At 42.2% G+C, this 18,692-nt stretch overlaps 1 protein-coding gene across 1 annotated transcript; it reads left to right on the forward strand.

The window, feature by feature from the left end:
- The first annotated feature begins 689 nt into the window (after window positions 1-689).
- intu (inturned planar cell polarity protein) lies at window positions 690-18,606 on the forward strand. Its single transcript, XM_022764115.1, has 17 exons — window positions 690-772; window positions 2,744-3,345; window positions 5,070-5,155; window positions 8,437-8,652; window positions 11,147-11,265; window positions 11,832-11,921; window positions 12,605-12,682; window positions 12,936-13,119; window positions 13,424-13,477; window positions 13,872-13,934; window positions 14,604-14,825; window positions 15,430-15,522; window positions 15,636-16,067; window positions 16,382-16,476; window positions 16,609-16,798; window positions 16,938-17,080; window positions 17,759-18,606. Exons 1-17 carry the CDS (start codon window positions 690-692, stop codon window positions 17,868-17,870), a joined length of 2,862 nt encoding a protein of 953 aa, XP_022619836.1. The 3' UTR covers window positions 17,871-18,606.
- Window positions 18,607-18,692: the final 86 nt, after the last annotated feature.

An 18,692-nucleotide genomic window follows, 5' to 3' on the forward strand; every position in this document is an offset into this window, starting at 1 on the left:
AGGTTGTGATTTTATCTACAAAACATGATGCGTTTAATACAATAAACTGCCCAAAGCAGCTCAAAAGACCTCCAACTAAAACATTACAATGTTTCTTGTTCCTTGCATTGAGTAGGAATAATCCAATAACAATTACATAATAGCTTTAATGGAGTGTCCTGGATTAATTCAGTAGTTTTGCCAAGGATACGCGTGGTGCAGCACCATTATTTCCTCAGGCTTCAATGCTGTTTTTTATGAAGGTACAAATGTGGGCTTGTATGCTGAGCTTCTTGTTGGTAGTCCAGAGTAGGCGGGTTTTTGCTCCACCTGCCAAGAAAACCGCTGGGACAAATTCCGCTCTGCTGGCCTGGAGAAACACTCAAACCTTGACAAAAAAAAGGAAAAAAAAATGTCTTTATTCTCCCTTTGAAAAGCGCTGGTGTTGAACTGTTTACTTCTCCGTGGTACTGATTGACGTGAGAAATTGGAGGAGGATTTGTTCTGGTCCTGGAGACGCAGTTCAGCCTCATGCTGGTGCTCATGCGGTCGGGAGAGGAATTAATTTTGATCTCGTCGGTGGCTGAGTACAAACCGTTTTCAGACTTTTCTTGCAGGATTTTTACAATGCAACTTCAAAAACTGGATAGTTTAATTTAACGCAGCATTGTTGGCCTCACTCATCCCGGCGAAAACATGAAACACAAATGATGTTTAACATTTCTATAGATGGAGGTTCATTCTCTAAAAACTTGGAGGACTTCGACTCTATCCGCAGTGTTCTCCTTTACAGGTCAGTAAAGGCTTTATATCATCCAAGGACTGCACAAATATCTGAGTAGAGATTGATTTTTTTTATTTTTTTTTTTACAAACTTAAAGTTTGTGTGCCTGTGTTTGGCCAAAGCCACTTTGCCTGAAGTTTGCTGAATACCGGAGGGGATTTAAAAACCTCGTGCAAGCCTGCAGGGAGGTAGGGATAAGGGGCAACAATAAAAATATAAATAAATAAATAAAAGTGCACATGTGCAAATAAAAAATTCAGCAGTTACAGACAATTGATTGTTATTGCATCCATAGGTCATACATTCCTCTTAATTGCTTTAATTATTGCAGAAAGAAAGGGTTTTGTGTGGTTCTCATACATTTGTTCCTTCATTTAGATTTATGTATTTATTATTTATTTACACACTTCATAAATTTAATTTAAGTCACCTGTTATAACTTGAGCAGGTTTGTGGTGTTGTCTGTGTGGTTGCTGCATTATTAAATGGGAGTAGAACTTCACGCTGCTGCAGGTGATAAAGATCGTTCATTCTTACCTATCCTCTCTCAAAGCTTCTGCGTTGTCAGGGGCAACCGCACCGTCCACCAATCAGATGACACGTATCTGCGTCATGTGACCGCGCAAGAGGAAGTCTCGTCGATGCTAACAACATGGCGAGAGAATATCACCGTTTGTTTAGCTAAAAGTACGCAGGAAATAAAAAACGACTTCTGACCAAATGGCCTCCGCAAATTACCGCCACTGTCCCGAGAAAGCTTTTTGTGGCGGTCAAACGGAAGTGGACGGAACCGAGCACGACAGCGGTAGTGACTGTGAATCCACATCATCGAGTTTCAGCAGCTCCGACTACTCTGAGTAAAACTCTCCCTTCTTGTGTTGTCACAAGAATTTGAAAGTGGGTCTCAGACAGAATGAAGGTTTTATGCAAAATGTCAAAGACACTTTCACAATAGCAAGAGGTGCAATCATACTTAAAGTTAAGTTTCCTATAATTTCCCATCGGAAGCGAACTTCAGCAGCGTAGCAAGGAGATAGTTTTACTCCCGGCTAGACTGGAAACAAACAAACAAACCATCTGTCTGCTCTTGCAGCTACCAATATGATGTCTTCCAAAGCTGCTAGTGCTTGTAAGAGATGACACTTGCTGGTTTACATTGTAGGTGTGAAATGTAGTAGTGGTATGTGGCTGCTCTAGATCATTTATTTACACATATAATAAAGATGGTTGGTTTGTACTTTGCTAAGGCAGTGACCAGCTTTGCCAAAGAGAGATTGTCATCCCATCCATACAGTTTCCATCTCTTGGGCTTTTCATAGCTCTGCAGAGGGTTTTCAGTTTGGGAGGTAAACCTTCATAAATAATTGCATGCTTCTTTCCATCCCGAGTAAATTTATGGATGTCATGTCAAAGCTGCCCACCACAGGTTCTGCTCTTCAAAGCAGGTTTAAAAGAAGAGAAACCAAAAGAAAAAATATCCATTATATACACTCCCTTTTGGTCAAACACGTGATGGTTTGTACATATAGTAGCTTTTAGTTTAGCTATTTTGTTTTTACATTGCACTATACACATGGGCAATAACTGAAGTAACTGTAAGAAGAAGAAAAATGTAATACCTCCTTCTGTCACTCTGGAAACATGTTGGTTTGACTATTCACCAAATACTAAACTATGCATGGGGGATATTTAATTCCTCTCAGAACAGAAATTAATAATGTGGATATAATGGCAGGCAAGGCAAGTAAAGTCCTGTGCATTTCACTCAGCAAGAACTGCCAAATAAAAAACATTTGCCACTTCAGTGCAGCTTTTAAGACCAAGAATAGACAACATCTAGGCTACATCACAATCTCAAATAAGATCTAGTCCTGTATCTTTATACTTTCTCTCACCTCTACTGCTCTACCCTCTCTCCCTAGTTTCATACTGCTGCTTTTAATACTAAAATCTCTCAATGCTTTTTTTATTTTCTCTCAGTGACTTGGAACCAGAATGGCTGGATGACATTCAGAAGAATGGCGAGCTTTTCTACCTGGAGCTGAGTGAGGGCGAAGAGGAGGCTGCACTGGCCCAGGTGAATGCCAATCAAGGTGTGTCCACTAATCACGTCCGCTTTAGCGAAAACGAAGCAGAGATCATCACAGAGCAAAAGAAGAAGCAGCGGTGCGGTTCACGGACAAAAGGCGAGCCCGCCCTTAAGAGGCTAGCCAGGATCTTGAGGAGGAAACGCCGGCCGTCTCAGCGTAGAGGAGGAGGGAAGGATGGGGGTAAAGACAACTCGACTTTATCACCACCAGCATCCATCCTGAAGAACCAACCAGGCCAAAAGCAGGGTGTGACTGTTCAGCAGCAGCAGCTGAAGGAAGTATGTGTCTACCTCAACCCTAAACGTCTTGGAGGTTCATCAACACCTCTCTCTGACAGTGGAGGCCTATTGGAGGCTCTGCTCGGTGTGGTACATCGTCCCTCATGGAGCAGAGGACAGGGAGACCCTACAGTTGTCAGACACGAGGAAAGACTGACTGTTCATGGATTAATACCCAACAGCCCAGCCATCAAATGTGGCCAAATCCTAATTGGTAAGATCATTATTCCAACAGTTAGCTGGTAGTTAACTATACAAAAGCATATACAGTATACAGAAAAGGTACATGAAGATCGTGTCAAGTTATAAATTTACAAGGAGCAGACATGTTATCAACCTTCTTAACTAGGGATGATCTGTCCCCTCTAGTGTTCAGAAGAGTTTAAGAGCTATTGTAACATATTAAAAAGTTCAGAGCGAAATTTTATTCGGATAAAAATAGGATTTTTGTGACTGTTCTTTTGCAGAGGGTGATCTCTCCATTCTCAAAAAAAAACGTATTACCCTAAAGACCGGGAAATGCAGCCATGCAGCAGATATGATTTCAATAACAGTCATCTGTAGAGTCATGAACCAACACTGACTCATTCATTTCCACACCACACAAATGCACTGCCAAAGCATTGGGCTGCAATTATTACTACATAGTCACACACAAATATTTCTTTAGAAAATAAGAGACCAAAGCCTAAACGATGAGCGTAACTCAAAACATCTAATCAAGTCAGCGGTAACCATGTAACTAAAGTAGATGAGGTATAATTTGTGAAGGTTACTACACAGATTTGTTTTTATTCTGAAGGAATATAGTGCAAGAACTAGGTCTGGAATTGAGGCTGCATTAGTTTTTCTATTCTGCGTCATGTCTATATTGTAGCCAAGCTCTTTCCATGTGTTGAATCCATAGTAACAACTTCAAAGTAATACAAATCATTATCAGAGTTTCAGTTTTCAGCTGTGTTGTAAAACCAAACAGTTCTTGTTAAAAATGTGTGTAAGATGTTTAATAGCTACCTCTCATGGCCAGCTCTGAGCATCAGCATCTACAGTATATTCAGTGTTTGTATGACTTTCAGCACAGTTTCGTGGAGAAACTCTGAGTGCTGGTTTGGCCCTATAGAAATGGTAATCTGCCTGTTTGAAAGCGGGGCATCTCTGAAGTGATTTTCCTCTATCTGGGCTAATCATTGGGCAGTTTTTACTAGCAGACAGAGGAATGCCAGTTGTGCTTCACCACAAATGACTACCCACATGAGTTACTGTTTAGAGAAGCTTTTAAGGAGCACAGCTACATACTTAAACAATTAGAGTGTTTAAATACCTGAAATAGCTCTGTTACTGAGATGGTAGTGTGCCTCCCTGCACACAGGCAGGTGAAGCTCTTTACAGTGTCTCTAGGTCTCTGCAGGCCAGTGCATAGGTCAAAAGCACATACAATTCATATTGAAGTGGTGCTCTTACTTACCATATAAGTCAAGTGAATATTATTGACTGTCAGTATTTCATTCCTAACCCTAAACTGGGTCAAATGTTACGATAAATACAGCTTTACTGCAGATCAGTCAGTACTGGCTGTGTTGTCTTTCTAAATAACATGCAGATAAATTTAAAGGTGCTTTCTTGTTATAGAATCGCACCAAAAAATGCAGCCACGCAGCTTTGTCACTTTGCAAACGCCAAAAATCTGTTGCTATCATGTCAGCATGCCTTGATTTTTGGTGTAATTCCTTCCCTTTCTTGTGGACATTATTATACTTACCTGTGCATCAAGAGAATCCGCTGTCAGATCAGTGTGTGGCAAACCCATTTCTATATGGGACTTTAAGCTGGTTAGACATACACTACCAGCTATCATCTATTAGCATTAGTTATTTTTTATTTACTACTTGATTCAGGTCTGCTACATATAAATGTTCACTGTCTGTGTGCTGTGTCTAGGTGACGTGCTTGTAGCAGTGGACGATGTGGACGTGACCACAGAAAACATTGAGAGGGTTCTGTCCTGCATCCCAGGACCAACACAGGTTAGTGTTTGTGAATCTAAAAAAAAATAAAAAATCAAATAAAAACAAACTATAATATACAAAATATCTGCTGCCATGCATTAAAACAAGTAGTTAATATCTCAGCTAGAACTGGATTGGATTATCTTTCGAAATCTGTGAGGTGGCATTTAGGTCTTCAAAATCCTTCAAAACGCTGAACACGAACAGCTAACTTGAGTAAATATAGACATTAAATTACTTTACTTAACACATTGGTTCTTCTAAGATGCTAAAATGTATATAGAAAGCAGAAGCCAGCACCGTTTAACATCAGAAAACCCTCAATTACTGAGAAATGATCCTTTGATCGGTAGCTAAAAAATCCGTAGTCTGTGCCTCAGTTGTGCATTTGCACCAAAAAGCAGACCATCAAAAAGTAGGAATTTGCAAATGACAGACCGTGATGGCGAGCACGGCGGATAGACGGGCCTGTGGAGTGACTCTTTTTCGGTGCCACAGGAAGCTGTTGTGGGATTGAAAGCTCAGCTGATTAGAAGATGTAGTCAGAAGCGAAATTACATCGTAGGGAAAAAGAGCGAGGGAGATTTTTTGGAAAAATACAACGTTCCTTGGGCACCACGATGACTTTCAAAAAACTTGAAATAGAGTTGTATTGCTGACAGAATGATTGTTTTGTGTGTGTGTGTGTGTGTGTGTGTGTGTGTGTGTGTGTGTGTGTGTGTGTGTGTGCGCGTGCTGGAGGGTGGTTTTTCTGTGTGCCAGCCCTCCCAGATGGAACGTAGACAGTACTTATTATGCTTGGGGGAGTAAATATTAGTATTAAAGTCAGTCCACCGTGCCCTTTACTAACCCTGGACAAACTACAGTTACCCCTTCACGTGTGTGCATGTGTGTATGTATGTGTGTATGTGTGTGTGTGTGTGTGTGTGTGTGTGTGCCCATCCATGAGCGAGCGCTAAATGACTGACATCAACAGACTGGAATTTTCAGAGAGCACACACTCCAGTCTAACCACATCCTTATTATTTATGATGAGAGAAAGTGCTGCATTTAGCCTACTCAGCCTCTTTATCCAATTATTTCCCAAATTTAGAGTTTGCCTATTTGAACGTTTTCTGCCCTTTCTTCATGTCTGAATTTGTTTCCCTCAGCTCAAGTCTAATCAGAGCTATTTCCTGTGTCCTTTGTGAATCCTAAAGAACTGAAGATGTGGTAGTTTTAAATCCATTTCACAGTCTTTGCCTCTCACTTCCCTCTTAGACTGCGAGTGAGCCAGACAGGGTCACCAATTAAAAGGTACATCACATGGCGTTCCACCACTACTCGGCTCTTCTTTAATAATATCCCCCTGAAATTGGCTAAAATGGCTGCGAGCCCAGATGTAGGCGCCTACTGGAGAGGCGTGTGGCCTGTGGTTACTGCTGACAGGCCTTGGAGACTTCTGGGAGTGATCGTTGGATTAGAAAAATACAGTTTCAACATTTCTGACCAGAGAATAAGACCTTCAACATATTTGGTAGGCACCATATGGTCTAGCATTGAGAATAATGCAGAGCTTCCTGCTTCAGAAGCTGTGTTCACAACACCTCATATACTGTATATCTTTGGGCATAACTAACTGATTTTCTTGGGTTAGTTGCGCCAGAAACCTTTTTCTTCATTTCTATGTGTGGCGTGCTCAATAAATGGCACATTTTACATTTTGTGTTTCAGTCAAACAGCAAAATATAGTTGGGGCGCGGCCAGTAGAGACGGAGTGGTTAGAACAAGGTCCCTGGTGGTTTGAGGTCAAATCCCAGCAGAACCTCCACTCTCCTGCCGCCTCACAGCTTTTCTACCCAATGCCTCAGAGAGAGGAAACTCAGACCTACTGTGTTGCCTATATAGGATATTTAAATATAATATATATTGATAAAATTAAAGTAGGAAAAAGTTTAACAAATTTTCTAAAAAAAAAAAAAGAACTGAGAGCATTTACAGAACTTTATTTATTCGGGACTCCTAACCAGTTCTCCCTGACCGGTGATTTCAGTCACTTGTGGTTCTGATTTACTTGAGTTGACCTCCGCTCAGCTCCACAGACGGCCTCTGTAGCGCTGACAGGTTTCGGCCCAGAGTCAACACAATGTGTGAACCGCTATGCCACCACGGCGTGTCTATATATGAAACCTTTCTTTGTTAGAAATTTCTTTTAATGGGATTGTTGGGACCAGTCTGTACAAAGAACGACTGTGCATAACATGTCATTTTTCGAGGTATTACTAATATATACGTACATATGTGTGAAAGTTCATCTCATTCATCCAGGAGATTCAAAGTCTGTAGAAAGTTTTAATTGAAAGAAAAATGATATTCAGTCAGAACTCCAGTCCTGTGATTTAGATTCAACTTTCTCCAGACTTATGATGCGTAGTATCTTAATCTGCGAGGTCAACACACAGCCTCTGCGAGTTATAGCCGGACGCTGACTGACTGTACGAGACTCAAATGACCGTTTTAACAGAGAAGCCACAGAGCTGCAGTTTCTCATCCTGCCATGCATCTTGACTGCCTGTGTTTCCATGTGCGTGCCGGTTGGATTTCCACGCAGCTCTGTTTCTGTTTCCACTGTGACTCGCTGTGAATGACAATGTAAAATAAAACAGTGGGGTATGGAAAGTAAAAAAAAAAACTACTGCATGAAGATAGACCGTCTGTTGTCTTGCCACTGTTTCTTGGGCTTGCAGTGGTCTGGTTTTAATTTAGGCAAACGCACTCAGACAAGCGTACGCACGCACACACACACACACACACACACACACACACACACACACACACACACAGATCCCTGCTATTTGTTATGCTGCGGTTGGGTCTGGATGTCGGTGTCACTTTCTCTCTGACAATCGCCATCCTGCTATTCACTTTTCTGCCTTTTCCCCTCAGTGAATCTGTAATGACTGAAGCTTTTCTTCCTTCTGGAGGCATGGCACACATGCACACCTCTACTTTCCTAAAACAGACATATGAGCTGTGTTAAAATCCCTCGCCAAGTATAATCATGTGGAGCCATAGTGACTGAATGAATGAAAACTCAGAGGGGGGCTGGTGGGCAGGCTGATGCAGTGATATTATAACAGAATAGCTGCTTTTTCCCCCATTTTCTGTCCTCCTTTTTTTATGAATTATTCTCCTTCCCACAACTTATCCCTTTCTTCTCGCCTCCTTTCCGATCCCTTGTTCCATTACTGGATTTTCACAACCGTCTCTCCTCCATTACCTCTCTCATTTTCCATCTCCCTTCTTGCCACATCTTCCAGGTGAGGTTGACCTTGGAGACAGTGGCTCCGGTGGACGGCAGCAATGCTAGTGACACTTCATCAACCCGTAAGACAAAGGCCTCTCCGCCAGTCAGCCAGCTGGTGCGTCTGCTGTGGGGCGAGGACACCGCAGAACTCCAGATGTCCATAGGACACATCCCGCATATTGTCATGTACCTGTCGCTTAAACTGGACTCAGCATCGCCACAGGAGGAGGTCAGTTTGTATTAAAATGTATGAATGAATGACAAATAACACCACAAACCTTGATCAGACTAAAGACATGTGTCTAAACCTCAGTTTAAACCCATTTTGACAAGAGCTAAAGTGTAGGAACTAGGACGTATATCCATGTAGGTGTTTGTTTAAGATGACCATCGGTAAATGTTGAACTCACAGGACCTGAGCTACAAAACAAAACAGTGTTTCATATTGGAAAAGGCAAGTGCGCTTGACCAATCATTGACATTCAGTACAGCAAACCCCACCTCCTTAGTTCCCGCACCATGGGAAAGCACTACCATCAAAACGGGGATATTTTGAAGGGCAGGAACTATGATCCCAAGAGCTACATTTAGACGCCGATTCTTCCAGTCGAAATGCAATTAAAGTTCCCAAGTTTCTAAAAAGGTTCCTGTAGTTCCTCCGGTGGAAAAGAAGGCTATTATTAAAAAGCATCATAGAGGGAGCACTGAAAAGAGCGGGCCACCTTCTGTGACAGTCAGGTGTGCAGTGGCTGCTGAGAGTGGAAAAATAAAGCTTAAATATTGCCAATAGATTTAACATAAGCAAAAATGACAATAAACAGAATGTAGAGGCTGTTGTAGATATTAAACCCTGCGTGACCACGTATTGTTCCACTCCTTTGAAAAGTAAATTGGTGAAAACAGTGAAACCTGATCATGACTTTATGGTCTAAGGTGACTCTGGGCACTTCGACAAAACACTTAAAAACACTGAACTATGCTGAACAGACTTGTTTTATTATCTACATTCTTACGAAGTGTATCCTGATACCTGAGTGTTAAGAATGACCTTAGTTGTGTTGGAAATCCCACGTCGAGGAGTTGGAAATCTGTCTCTGAATTTCTGTGATGTGAGTCAGATTCTTCAGAAAACTACTGCTCTGGACGGCTTCCATCGCCTGCGGGTGCTACTAAGAGGAAACAGAGAGGACGGGGAGAGAAATGAGAGAAGTCAGGGAGCCCTGCCCCGAGCACAGCTCCTGTCAATAAATGATCCATCATTTTAAAGCTGTGAACTTTATTCTCTCTAGGGTGAATCCACACACTCCCCTTTTGGCTGAAGTGCAGCAGCCTATAAACAAAATAACGTATTTCCTTTTCTTAATTGGATCCATGCGAGGGGCAGTGTTTTATATCCCATAAGGTGGGCCACAGCTTGCCTCGTAGTAAAATGTTAATCCCAAAGTGTGTGTTTTCTTGCTCTGAGAAGCAAACCACACTCATTTGCTGACCGACACCTTCTGCACTGTAATCACAATTTCCCTGCGGATGACTGTTGGCAGGTTTATGTTTTCTTTGTGGCTCTGCAGTTCCTTTTCGTGTATTTGCAAGCCAGACTTTTTTCTTTTTTTTTTTTTCTTGTCTTGACCTAAACGACAGTGCAGATAGAGAGCACGGGTTGTCTGGAGCCACATCAGCCAGTGGTTGATTTTCTAAATGACAGTGCCGTGCTAGAACCCTCTAAACTCTGACTTTGATTTTTTAGTCCTTTGATTGCAGAGTAGCAGAAATTGGAGAGGGTTGTGCGGTGGTATTTTTGAGTTTCAACCGTGTGATGATTTGATGATGTGAGTATTTTTTATTTTTTTACTTGCTTGTACAGAAAAGATGTGGCTGAAGGGTTTTGCTGTGCTGGTTGTTGCTTCAGCAGCACTCACAGACTTTTAGCGGACTCCTTGTGCAAAGCTTTGACCCCCGGGGGGGAATATCCTCCATAGGCAGTTGCTAGTGCCTTTGTTCTGGTTGCCAAGGCTGTAAGGGGCCGTTCTTTCAAGGTTTTTATCCCCTCACCCACCAACTCCGTCCTCTGACCCTTTCAGCAGCTCAGCTCTTACCCACCGTGTATCCTTCAAAGTTGCCAGCATGCTGGGAGGAATACTAATAGCACAACAATGCACTGAATGCACTCTCTTGTGCTCCAAGTGTTTTTTTTTTTCTGCGAGAATTGATCCTGTAGATTCTCAGATTGCAGAAATAAGTGTTCGTAGTACGTCAAGGCAGAAGTACCAGTGTAATCATTTGAACATGAACTGTGCACAGCCGGTTCCCAGAACACAGACAACAGATTCCCAGAGCATTAGTTCAATTCCTGTATTTTCCTGAATCTGCTTTTCTTTATTGTGGAAAGTCAACCATAAAATATTTGAGAAACATTCATCTTTAAAGTGACTTTTTGTGAAGATGGGTTTGACAGCTAAACTGAAACCAAACATTGTTGAGGTGACAGAACAAACATCCAGCGGTTCATCCATTCATTCTTCTTTGCTTGTCCACAATTCAGAGCAGACATAAATTTTGGTAACTGCAGCATCCAACGGCAGATATTTCACATTTTTACGTGACATTTTCTGTTGATAGGCTAACCAGAGATCTTTCTCTCAGTTGCGTATATAATTTTCATATATAATTTTCAAGGCAGAGAGCAGCACTTAAACCAGATATTTGTGTGTTTTTTGTGTCTGCAGGAGGAGATCTTGTACCAGTACCCTGTGTCTGAAGCATCCAGCCAGCTGAAAGGAGTGAGAGGGATCTTCCTCACTCTGTGTGACATGCTGGAGAATGTCACAGGAGGGAGGATCATCAGGTACGGAAAGCAGCGTGGACAAAACACAGTAATATGCAATCATCACTGGTGTGTGTAAGTGTAAAATAAAGGGTCTAAATATGAAACAAAATTTGTGTCAGGACGGTGACTAAGAATTATCCTCATTATTGATTAATCTGCAGATTATTATCATTACATTGTTTTTGCTGTAAGATGTAAATTCTCACATTGGAGAAGCTGGAATCAGCTAATTTTATTTATTTTTTGTTTAATTATATGTTGATTGACTAAATGACAAATTCTCTGTGTTCTGGCAATATTCTTTATCATGTAACGATTCTTAACAGCTTTTCATCTATAATGGTGCCCTGAATACTTAAGCATAATGGTTTGTTATTTTGTAAACACACCAAACCCTCTAACTGTGTCAGACAGTACTGGGTGTGTGATGAAGACAATGTAGGTATATTCAGTTTGTTTGCATATTGTTTTTCAAATCAAAACCTGTGGCCCATAAGGAGAGAAGCAGTGTGAAGACAAACAGACTTCACTGGTCTTCATATAACATATGATCCATTTTTATCTCTCCTCTGTCTTCTCCTCAGTTCATCTCTCCTGCTCGGGAAACATCTGGTTCATGTGGGCTACTGGAAGGAAAGCAACAACCTGTTGGTCGTTGGCCTTCCTGCTGAGAGGTAGAGGGAGGCAGCACCAAACACACAAACATGCTACACACAGATTATTGAAATGTGGGATTCAGCCTCTGCCTGTGAAATCAACAACAAAGCAATCAAAAGCAGAGACGCGCCCAACACTTGGCAAGAGTCTGTATGGCAGGTGGGAAAGATCCGACCACAAATCTGCAGGATATCGTTTTTTAAAATCTGGGCGATGATACTGGCGTTGCAATAAATTCTCAGAGTGTGACGTGTGCTCGAGAAATTAAGTATTTTTGGTGAAGAGGAAACATTTTAGAGCCTGATCTGTGAAAACAATTGGAAAGGGCCATCCGTTTTTCTCAATTTCAACTTGCACATGTGCTGGTTTTTGTCCTTTGCTGGCAGGATGAAAACCTCTTTAAGCAGCATGTGCTTGTAAAATGGCTCTTGAGATGAGTCATAAGCCACCTTCTCATTTTTAACAACCAGGTCAGCCCAATCAATCATCATCACGGTTGAGAAGTAACCGCAGTCATGCCTGAAGGCTCATGAATCGATTCTTGAGGAACACCCACATGTAGAAAAAAAAAAAAAAACATGTCTGAGATGTTTTTCCGTCATAGCTCCTGGCTGTCAGTCCATATATCTGATAGGCATTAGATCTGCTAAGGCTGACATTTATCCAAGTCTGTGTTTGACATTTTTCCATTTCCCTCCAGGGTTCCACTGCTGTATCTGCAGACGGTGGTGGGAGACGTAGTCCGGACACTAAAAGTGATGTACGGCTCTTTAGAAAGGTTTGTCAGTCTTTGCTTTCCTGTGGTCCTGCTGAGAGGCCTGGTTGAAGTTTCCCCTTTGCCATTTTTAATGCTTAATAAAAAAAAAATACCAGAATAAAAATAGTGCTTTCTACCAGATTAAAGGAAAATTTTTATACAAACTTTTCACTGTCTCTCTCTTAACTCCTTTTTTGCTCCTAAATACCCTTCGTCTTTCTATATTACCATTTATTCCCTGAGTGTGTTATTACGACCGTTGTGCCCTCCACAGTGCGTTCTCTAAGGCGGACCACGCTCCCAGGTTGGACCATTTCTTCTGCCTGTTCTTCCAGCAGCTGATCCAGCCGTCCCGTCTGAGGGACGGCTCCTCAGCCCCGCCCCCCGACGTCTCAGGGACCCTTTTCCTCGACGGACTGCCAGCGGTCCGTTGGCTCACGCTGCCTCCGGAAATCAAGGTGCATTTCTGTGTGTGTATATGGAGACTGCTCCCTCAAGTACTTGAAGTTGGTATTTTGAACTTGTCGCCTCTACTGCAGCTATGGTGCCCTCTAGTGTCCTCTGTTAAAAATGACACATGATGTATGTAGCCGCCAGCTGGATCGAAATTAGATGAAAATGTAATGATTGTCATGAAGATATTGGATCAATGCTAAAGCAAAGACTATGAATATCACTGCAAGAAACTGGACATATATAGTATCTTTGCCATTCTAATAATTAAATGCTGTTAAGCATCTATTTGATTTTCTCTGTGCACAGATGGAGGTGGATACTGTTCTTTCTGATTTTGAGTCTTCTGATTTTGGCGAAATGGTAAGACTGTAAAAACATGTTGTCACTTACACACACTTTTACAACAAATAAAATCAAATTAAATATTTGGTTTTCCCCTGCTACGGTCTTAAAACAGAAATTACTTCTAAATTCATGCTGTTAGGACATTAGCTGAGACGCCATCTGTCTACTAGCTTTGGCAAAGGAGAGGAGAAGGTTATCCTATTTTTAGAAGCATGTTCATGTGCATGTGTGTGTGCGCTGTGTGTGTTTTTAATGAGAAGCTAATGAGGTCTGGTTTGTCCTTTGAATGTGCAGCATTAACTAACTGACTACAGAGGGATTATTGATGCTGGGAGCAGTTAAGTGAAGTAGACGCCATTATCGTTCCGAGTTGTTCTTGTATCTTTATCTCTGTCTTCATGTTTTGCAGTCAGAGGACTTTTTTGGCCTGAGGCGTCTGTATGTTATTCTTGGCTCCTGTTTGTTCTACAAGGTAGGTGTCATAGTCAAAACAAAGACACACACACATGCGTGCTTCAGCACCCGCAGCCTTATCATATCCATATCCTCCCCTGATGGTACCCCACCGTCTAGAGAGCAATCCTTAAATGTCAACTATGAAAGACCCAGTTCACAGTAACTGTTTGCAGAAGATGGCCTTTCACACAAGATAACACAACGAGTCTGTCCTCTGACTCAGTGACAAATCATCAACCTAATCACTCTGTTAAAATATTAACTCGGTGGAAAAGGGAGAAGGAGGACAGTGAGCGGTAGACTGTGTTTCAGAGGAGGTGTCTTTTAACTGAATTGACTTTTATACACATCCTTAAGTGCAAGATATGTTCATGAAAAAATCTACAGTTTACAAAAAGAGAAATTTTAACATTTAAAGTTTTATAAAGAAATAAATACATACATGTTTTCTTGTATTCATGTATTGTAATATACAGAGGCAATTTTGGACCTGTAGGAAAGGTGGTTTGTTTTATGTTCTGCACATTTAAAGGGCTTGAAGCTTTTTTAAATGGGGTTAAAGTCACCATACAAGTCACTTTTTTGACTCACTATATTGATGTTCTTTGCATTTATTCAGCTCTATAAAACAAATTTTCACTGTAAATGCTGATTTCAAATCATCCACATCCTCACCTCCTCCCAGTCCTACCTGATCGCCAACCATCTGCCTAAAGAGGACCTGCTGGATGTGTGCCTGTACTGCCAGCACTACTGTCTGCTGCCGCTGGCGTCCGAGCAGCGCGTGGGTCAGCTGGTCATCTGGAGGGAGGTGTTTCCCCAGCAGAGAGCTAACGGCAGCAGCGACAGCACTACGCCGGGCTACAGCCAGCCACAGGGACGACACTTCCTCCTCATAGTGGGGCTGGTAAGCAGGCAAATCACCGACTGCTGAACGAATAACAACATGAAGCAAGGACATAGTCTGGACCAATGATGCGTTCATGTCATATGGGATGGATGATGGAGATCGAAATGATTCTAATGTTTACGACTTACGAGTGTTCACGTTATCAAACGACTCAAGTCAGCTGTATGATCAACAGCAACATGAGGGTTATAAATACTGTGTGTTAACAATATAAGACTATGTTCATTAAATTAGGGTTAGTGAACTCTGGCTAACTTGAGGCATCCACCTTAGCTTGCTGTTTTGTTTTTTCCTCCAAAAATCAGATATGAGCTATGTCATATGAGATATGAGCCTCCAGAAGATTGTGAGTGTCCCATTCAAAATTACGACTTTTGAAAATTCAAAATGTTGACGTGAGCTATTTATTGTAGAAAACTGGTAACAAAATCCGAAATGACATGAACCTGGCGTAATGCGTTCTTCTTACATCAAACTCCTGGCACTGGCACACTATCCTTTATGTTGTCTTGTTACGTCATCACCCAGTGTCTGTTTATTATTATGTTATTGATTCACTGTATAAATCATGTGTTCGCTTGTGTCTCTCTCTCCACCTCAGAGGCACTTCATGCAGTGTGTGCTGTTAGAAGCAGGCGGATGTGCTTCACCAGCTTTGGGCTCTCCAGGACCAGACTGTGTTTACGTGGATCAGGTGGACCTTGTTTGTTGAACTTATTTGTAATTTCTCGACATAACATGCATAGATTTTACTCATCTACATCATCTACAGGAAACAACTAAAACTCTTTTACGTTCTGACGGCAGGTGAAGGCCACGCTGCTGCAGCTGGAGGTGTTGGAGGCAGGTATCCAGGAGCGTCTGAATGCTCCGCCTGCTCCTTGCCTCTCCTGTGCCGACTGGTTCCTCCCTGCTTCCACCGCCCGTGACCGTCTGGACAGCCTGGCCTCTTCCTCCCCCGTTCTCAGTAAACTAGCCGGGGCAGTGAAAGGCTCCTCGTCAGGGTCCAGAGGCCGCAGCCTGTTTGGGGAGAAGTCCCGCAGGTCCAGCCCGCAGAGGAGTTTATCGGACAGCGGGAGTGAGGGACAGATGGATGCTGGGTCAGGGTCCAGTTCGTCAATGGCTCCAGGCTTCAGTCCACATTCCACCCCGGACTCAGGGAGGAAGCTCGGGGGGCGACGGGATTCTCTGGGATCTGGAGGGTCTGATGGAAGTGGAGGCAGCGGAGGCCTCTTCAAGGTGCAGACTTTAAATTTAAAACTTTAAATTTAAAATGAAATTTAGTGGAGGGTAAAGCCGCGGCCAGGGAACGAGTGATTCAACTTATAAGGGCATTTCCTGAAGAGTTCAGATCCAGAAATTACTGAAGGATTTCTCATTGAAAGATGTTATGAACATTTTCACAGTTTTTTGTTTTACCTTTGATTGATATGGAGAAGTGGAGAGATGACTGAAGAGAGATGGGCGGGAAGGGTCTTGTAGGATGGACCTTGTACTTCTCATAATGTAATGGCAATGCTCTCGTTTACTCTGGTTGTGTGTTTTGACATCAGATTCCCCGGATGAAGCACCCGAACCCGTTCTACCTTGGTACCCTAAAGAAGACCCTGACTGAGAAGGAGACGGAGGAGATGTATAATACCATGAAGTAAGTGATGAGGAATAATCCCTCATTCATTCTAGACGCATGTGTAATTTATGTCAAAAACTAAAAACGCATTTGTTCTGAAACTATAAGCCCTCTCAGTAGCTGTATCTTTCTGTCCTGCGTTTGTGACAGACTAACCTCAGGTGCTGAGAACACCTTGTTCCACTACGTCCTGATGGAAACTGTTCAGGGAATCTTCATCGCTCCTACTCACAGAGAAGTGGCTCAGCTCAGCGGCTCCATTCACCCACAGCTCATCCGCAACTTCCACCACTGCTGCCTCTCCATACGGGCTGCGTTCCAGCAGAGCCTGCCAGCCAGGGTGACTCATGTTATACTGTTGTACATGAATGTTGGTCTCAACCTCAGACAATATCTCACATAACACACCAATCAAAAGAAGAAGTGTTTAAGTCAAAGTCACCTAATGCGATGAATCAGTGTGATTTTCTTTCCTGCAGGGTCGTCGGGCAGCAGACAGGCCTCAGGGTGGGGGTTGGGGTCTGGGGCCCGTGAAGGAACACGGGGTCCTGTTCCAGTGTAAACCGGAGAACTGGACCGACCAGAGGAAACCTGCTCCCACCATGACTTACTGGGTCATAGGGTACGTTACAGTGGCTACTGGCAATTGGATATTGTGGATAGTAAAAAAGAATTGGATAAAGTTGAATTAGATCCATATGCAGCCACCATGTCTGCATTTCATCTTAGAGCAGCACTTTTATTTTAAACTTTCAATGAAGCGTACCAGTTGTTCTGTTATCACCTCAGTCTGCTGTGTTATGGCTGAAATGAATCAGCAGCACTGCACACGGTGTTTTAGCTGAAAGGGAGGGAGGGAGGGAAAACTGTCTCTTATTGAACTGACTGACAATATTTTGCATTTTTAAAAGATTTTCAGTTTTCTTGCAGTATAGCCACGTTTTATACTTTTAGAATGAAAACACAGTATAACTGAGTCTTTTTTGACTGTGGTTATGAAGGTCATTATCCTCCCATTATGCAGTGCACAAAGGGAATGGAGGAGCTGCTCCCAGTTGGAGAAAAAATACTTAACATCTCAAAAAATAAGATGAGTCACAGTTTGACATTCAGTGGCAGGAGTATCATTTCCTGTTAGAATAAAATTATTTTAGAGATTAGTATGTAATATAATTGGGTCACAGCATGGGCTTTTTGTACTATTTTTGTAAAATTTTCTGCAGTTCCACTCTGAATATGGATTCAGCCATTTATCTCCATCTGAAGTCATTGTCGCTCATCTTTTTCCTTTGACTTTCAGACGGATGTTGCTGGAGCCCGTCCCTCAGGAATTTTACGTCTGTTTTCATGACTCAGTGGCAGAGGTTCCTGTGGAGATGGCCTTCAGACTCTCCTTCGGCCTGGCCTTGTGATGCGTCATCTATCTTTAGATTAAAGTGACAAGGAGATTTGTTGATATAATGAAGCATCAGTTGCATTCTCAGGAAAACGCCTCCGACTGTGGTGCTTGTGGAAAGCACCTGAGAGGGAACACGTGGGAACTTTATGCTGGTTTCTGTGGGATAATGTAAAATGGGTCTACGTGTAGTCTGACTCTTCCAACGTGCCTCCATTTTACAGATGACTTTCTGCAGATAACAGCAGAGCATGACCGTGGCCTTACAGCAGTGATAAGCAAATAGCAGGCCAGCTGCTGGTTTCAAGTTCAAACCAGGACGTTTTTGTGCCTTGTTGTTCAACCAGGTAACATGTTCCACATCAAAAGCAGTTCTGGGCTGAACAGAGATGTTTGTGTTTATGAAAAGCCACTCAATCAGTGAATACCTCAGACATGTTGGTGTAAACCTCTGATAAGAGCAGACAAGGCCTTCTAGTGAGCGCAGTCGCCCTGACAGTTTGCTGCCTCTGAGTTTACAAAGCTGGACCAATAAAAAATATGCTGCTGCACACATCTCCAACAAAGCAAATAAGGCTATATTGATATTTTCACAAATTATATGCAGTGTTGGGAAGGAGTTTCATTTATTAATTTAAGTATGTTTGTATAGTTTTGTATGGAAATGGTTTCATTTGTTACCAAAATGAACATTGTTTGAGATTAAAAAACATTTTTCATTCTCCAGTCTTTCAAACTAATCTGTCTGTCATAGATGACCCTTGTCAGTCTTTCAGCATAATTTACACATTATTAAAAAAAATAAGACACTCAAGCCAGTGGAAACAATACTACTACA

Source organism: Seriola dumerili, unplaced genomic scaffold, assembly GCF_002260705.1.
Source record: "Seriola dumerili isolate Sdu_G_001 unplaced genomic scaffold, Sdu_1.0 BDQW01000531.1, whole genome shotgun sequence".
Lineage (NCBI taxonomy): Eukaryota > Metazoa > Chordata > Actinopteri > Carangiformes > Carangidae > Seriola > Seriola dumerili.

Coding starts and splice junctions, on each gene's coding strand:
- intu (XM_022764115.1), top strand. CDS start 690: ATGTTTAACATTTCTATAGATGGAGGTTCATTCTCTAAAAACTTGGAG. Junction 13,478..13,871: donor CTTCTGATTTTGGCGAAATG/GTAAGACTGTAA, acceptor CATGTTTTGCAG/TCAGAGGACTTTTTTGGCCT. Junction 14,826..15,429: donor TCCTCCTCATAGTGGGGCTG/GTAAGCAGGCAA, acceptor TCTCCACCTCAG/AGGCACTTCATGCAGTGTGT.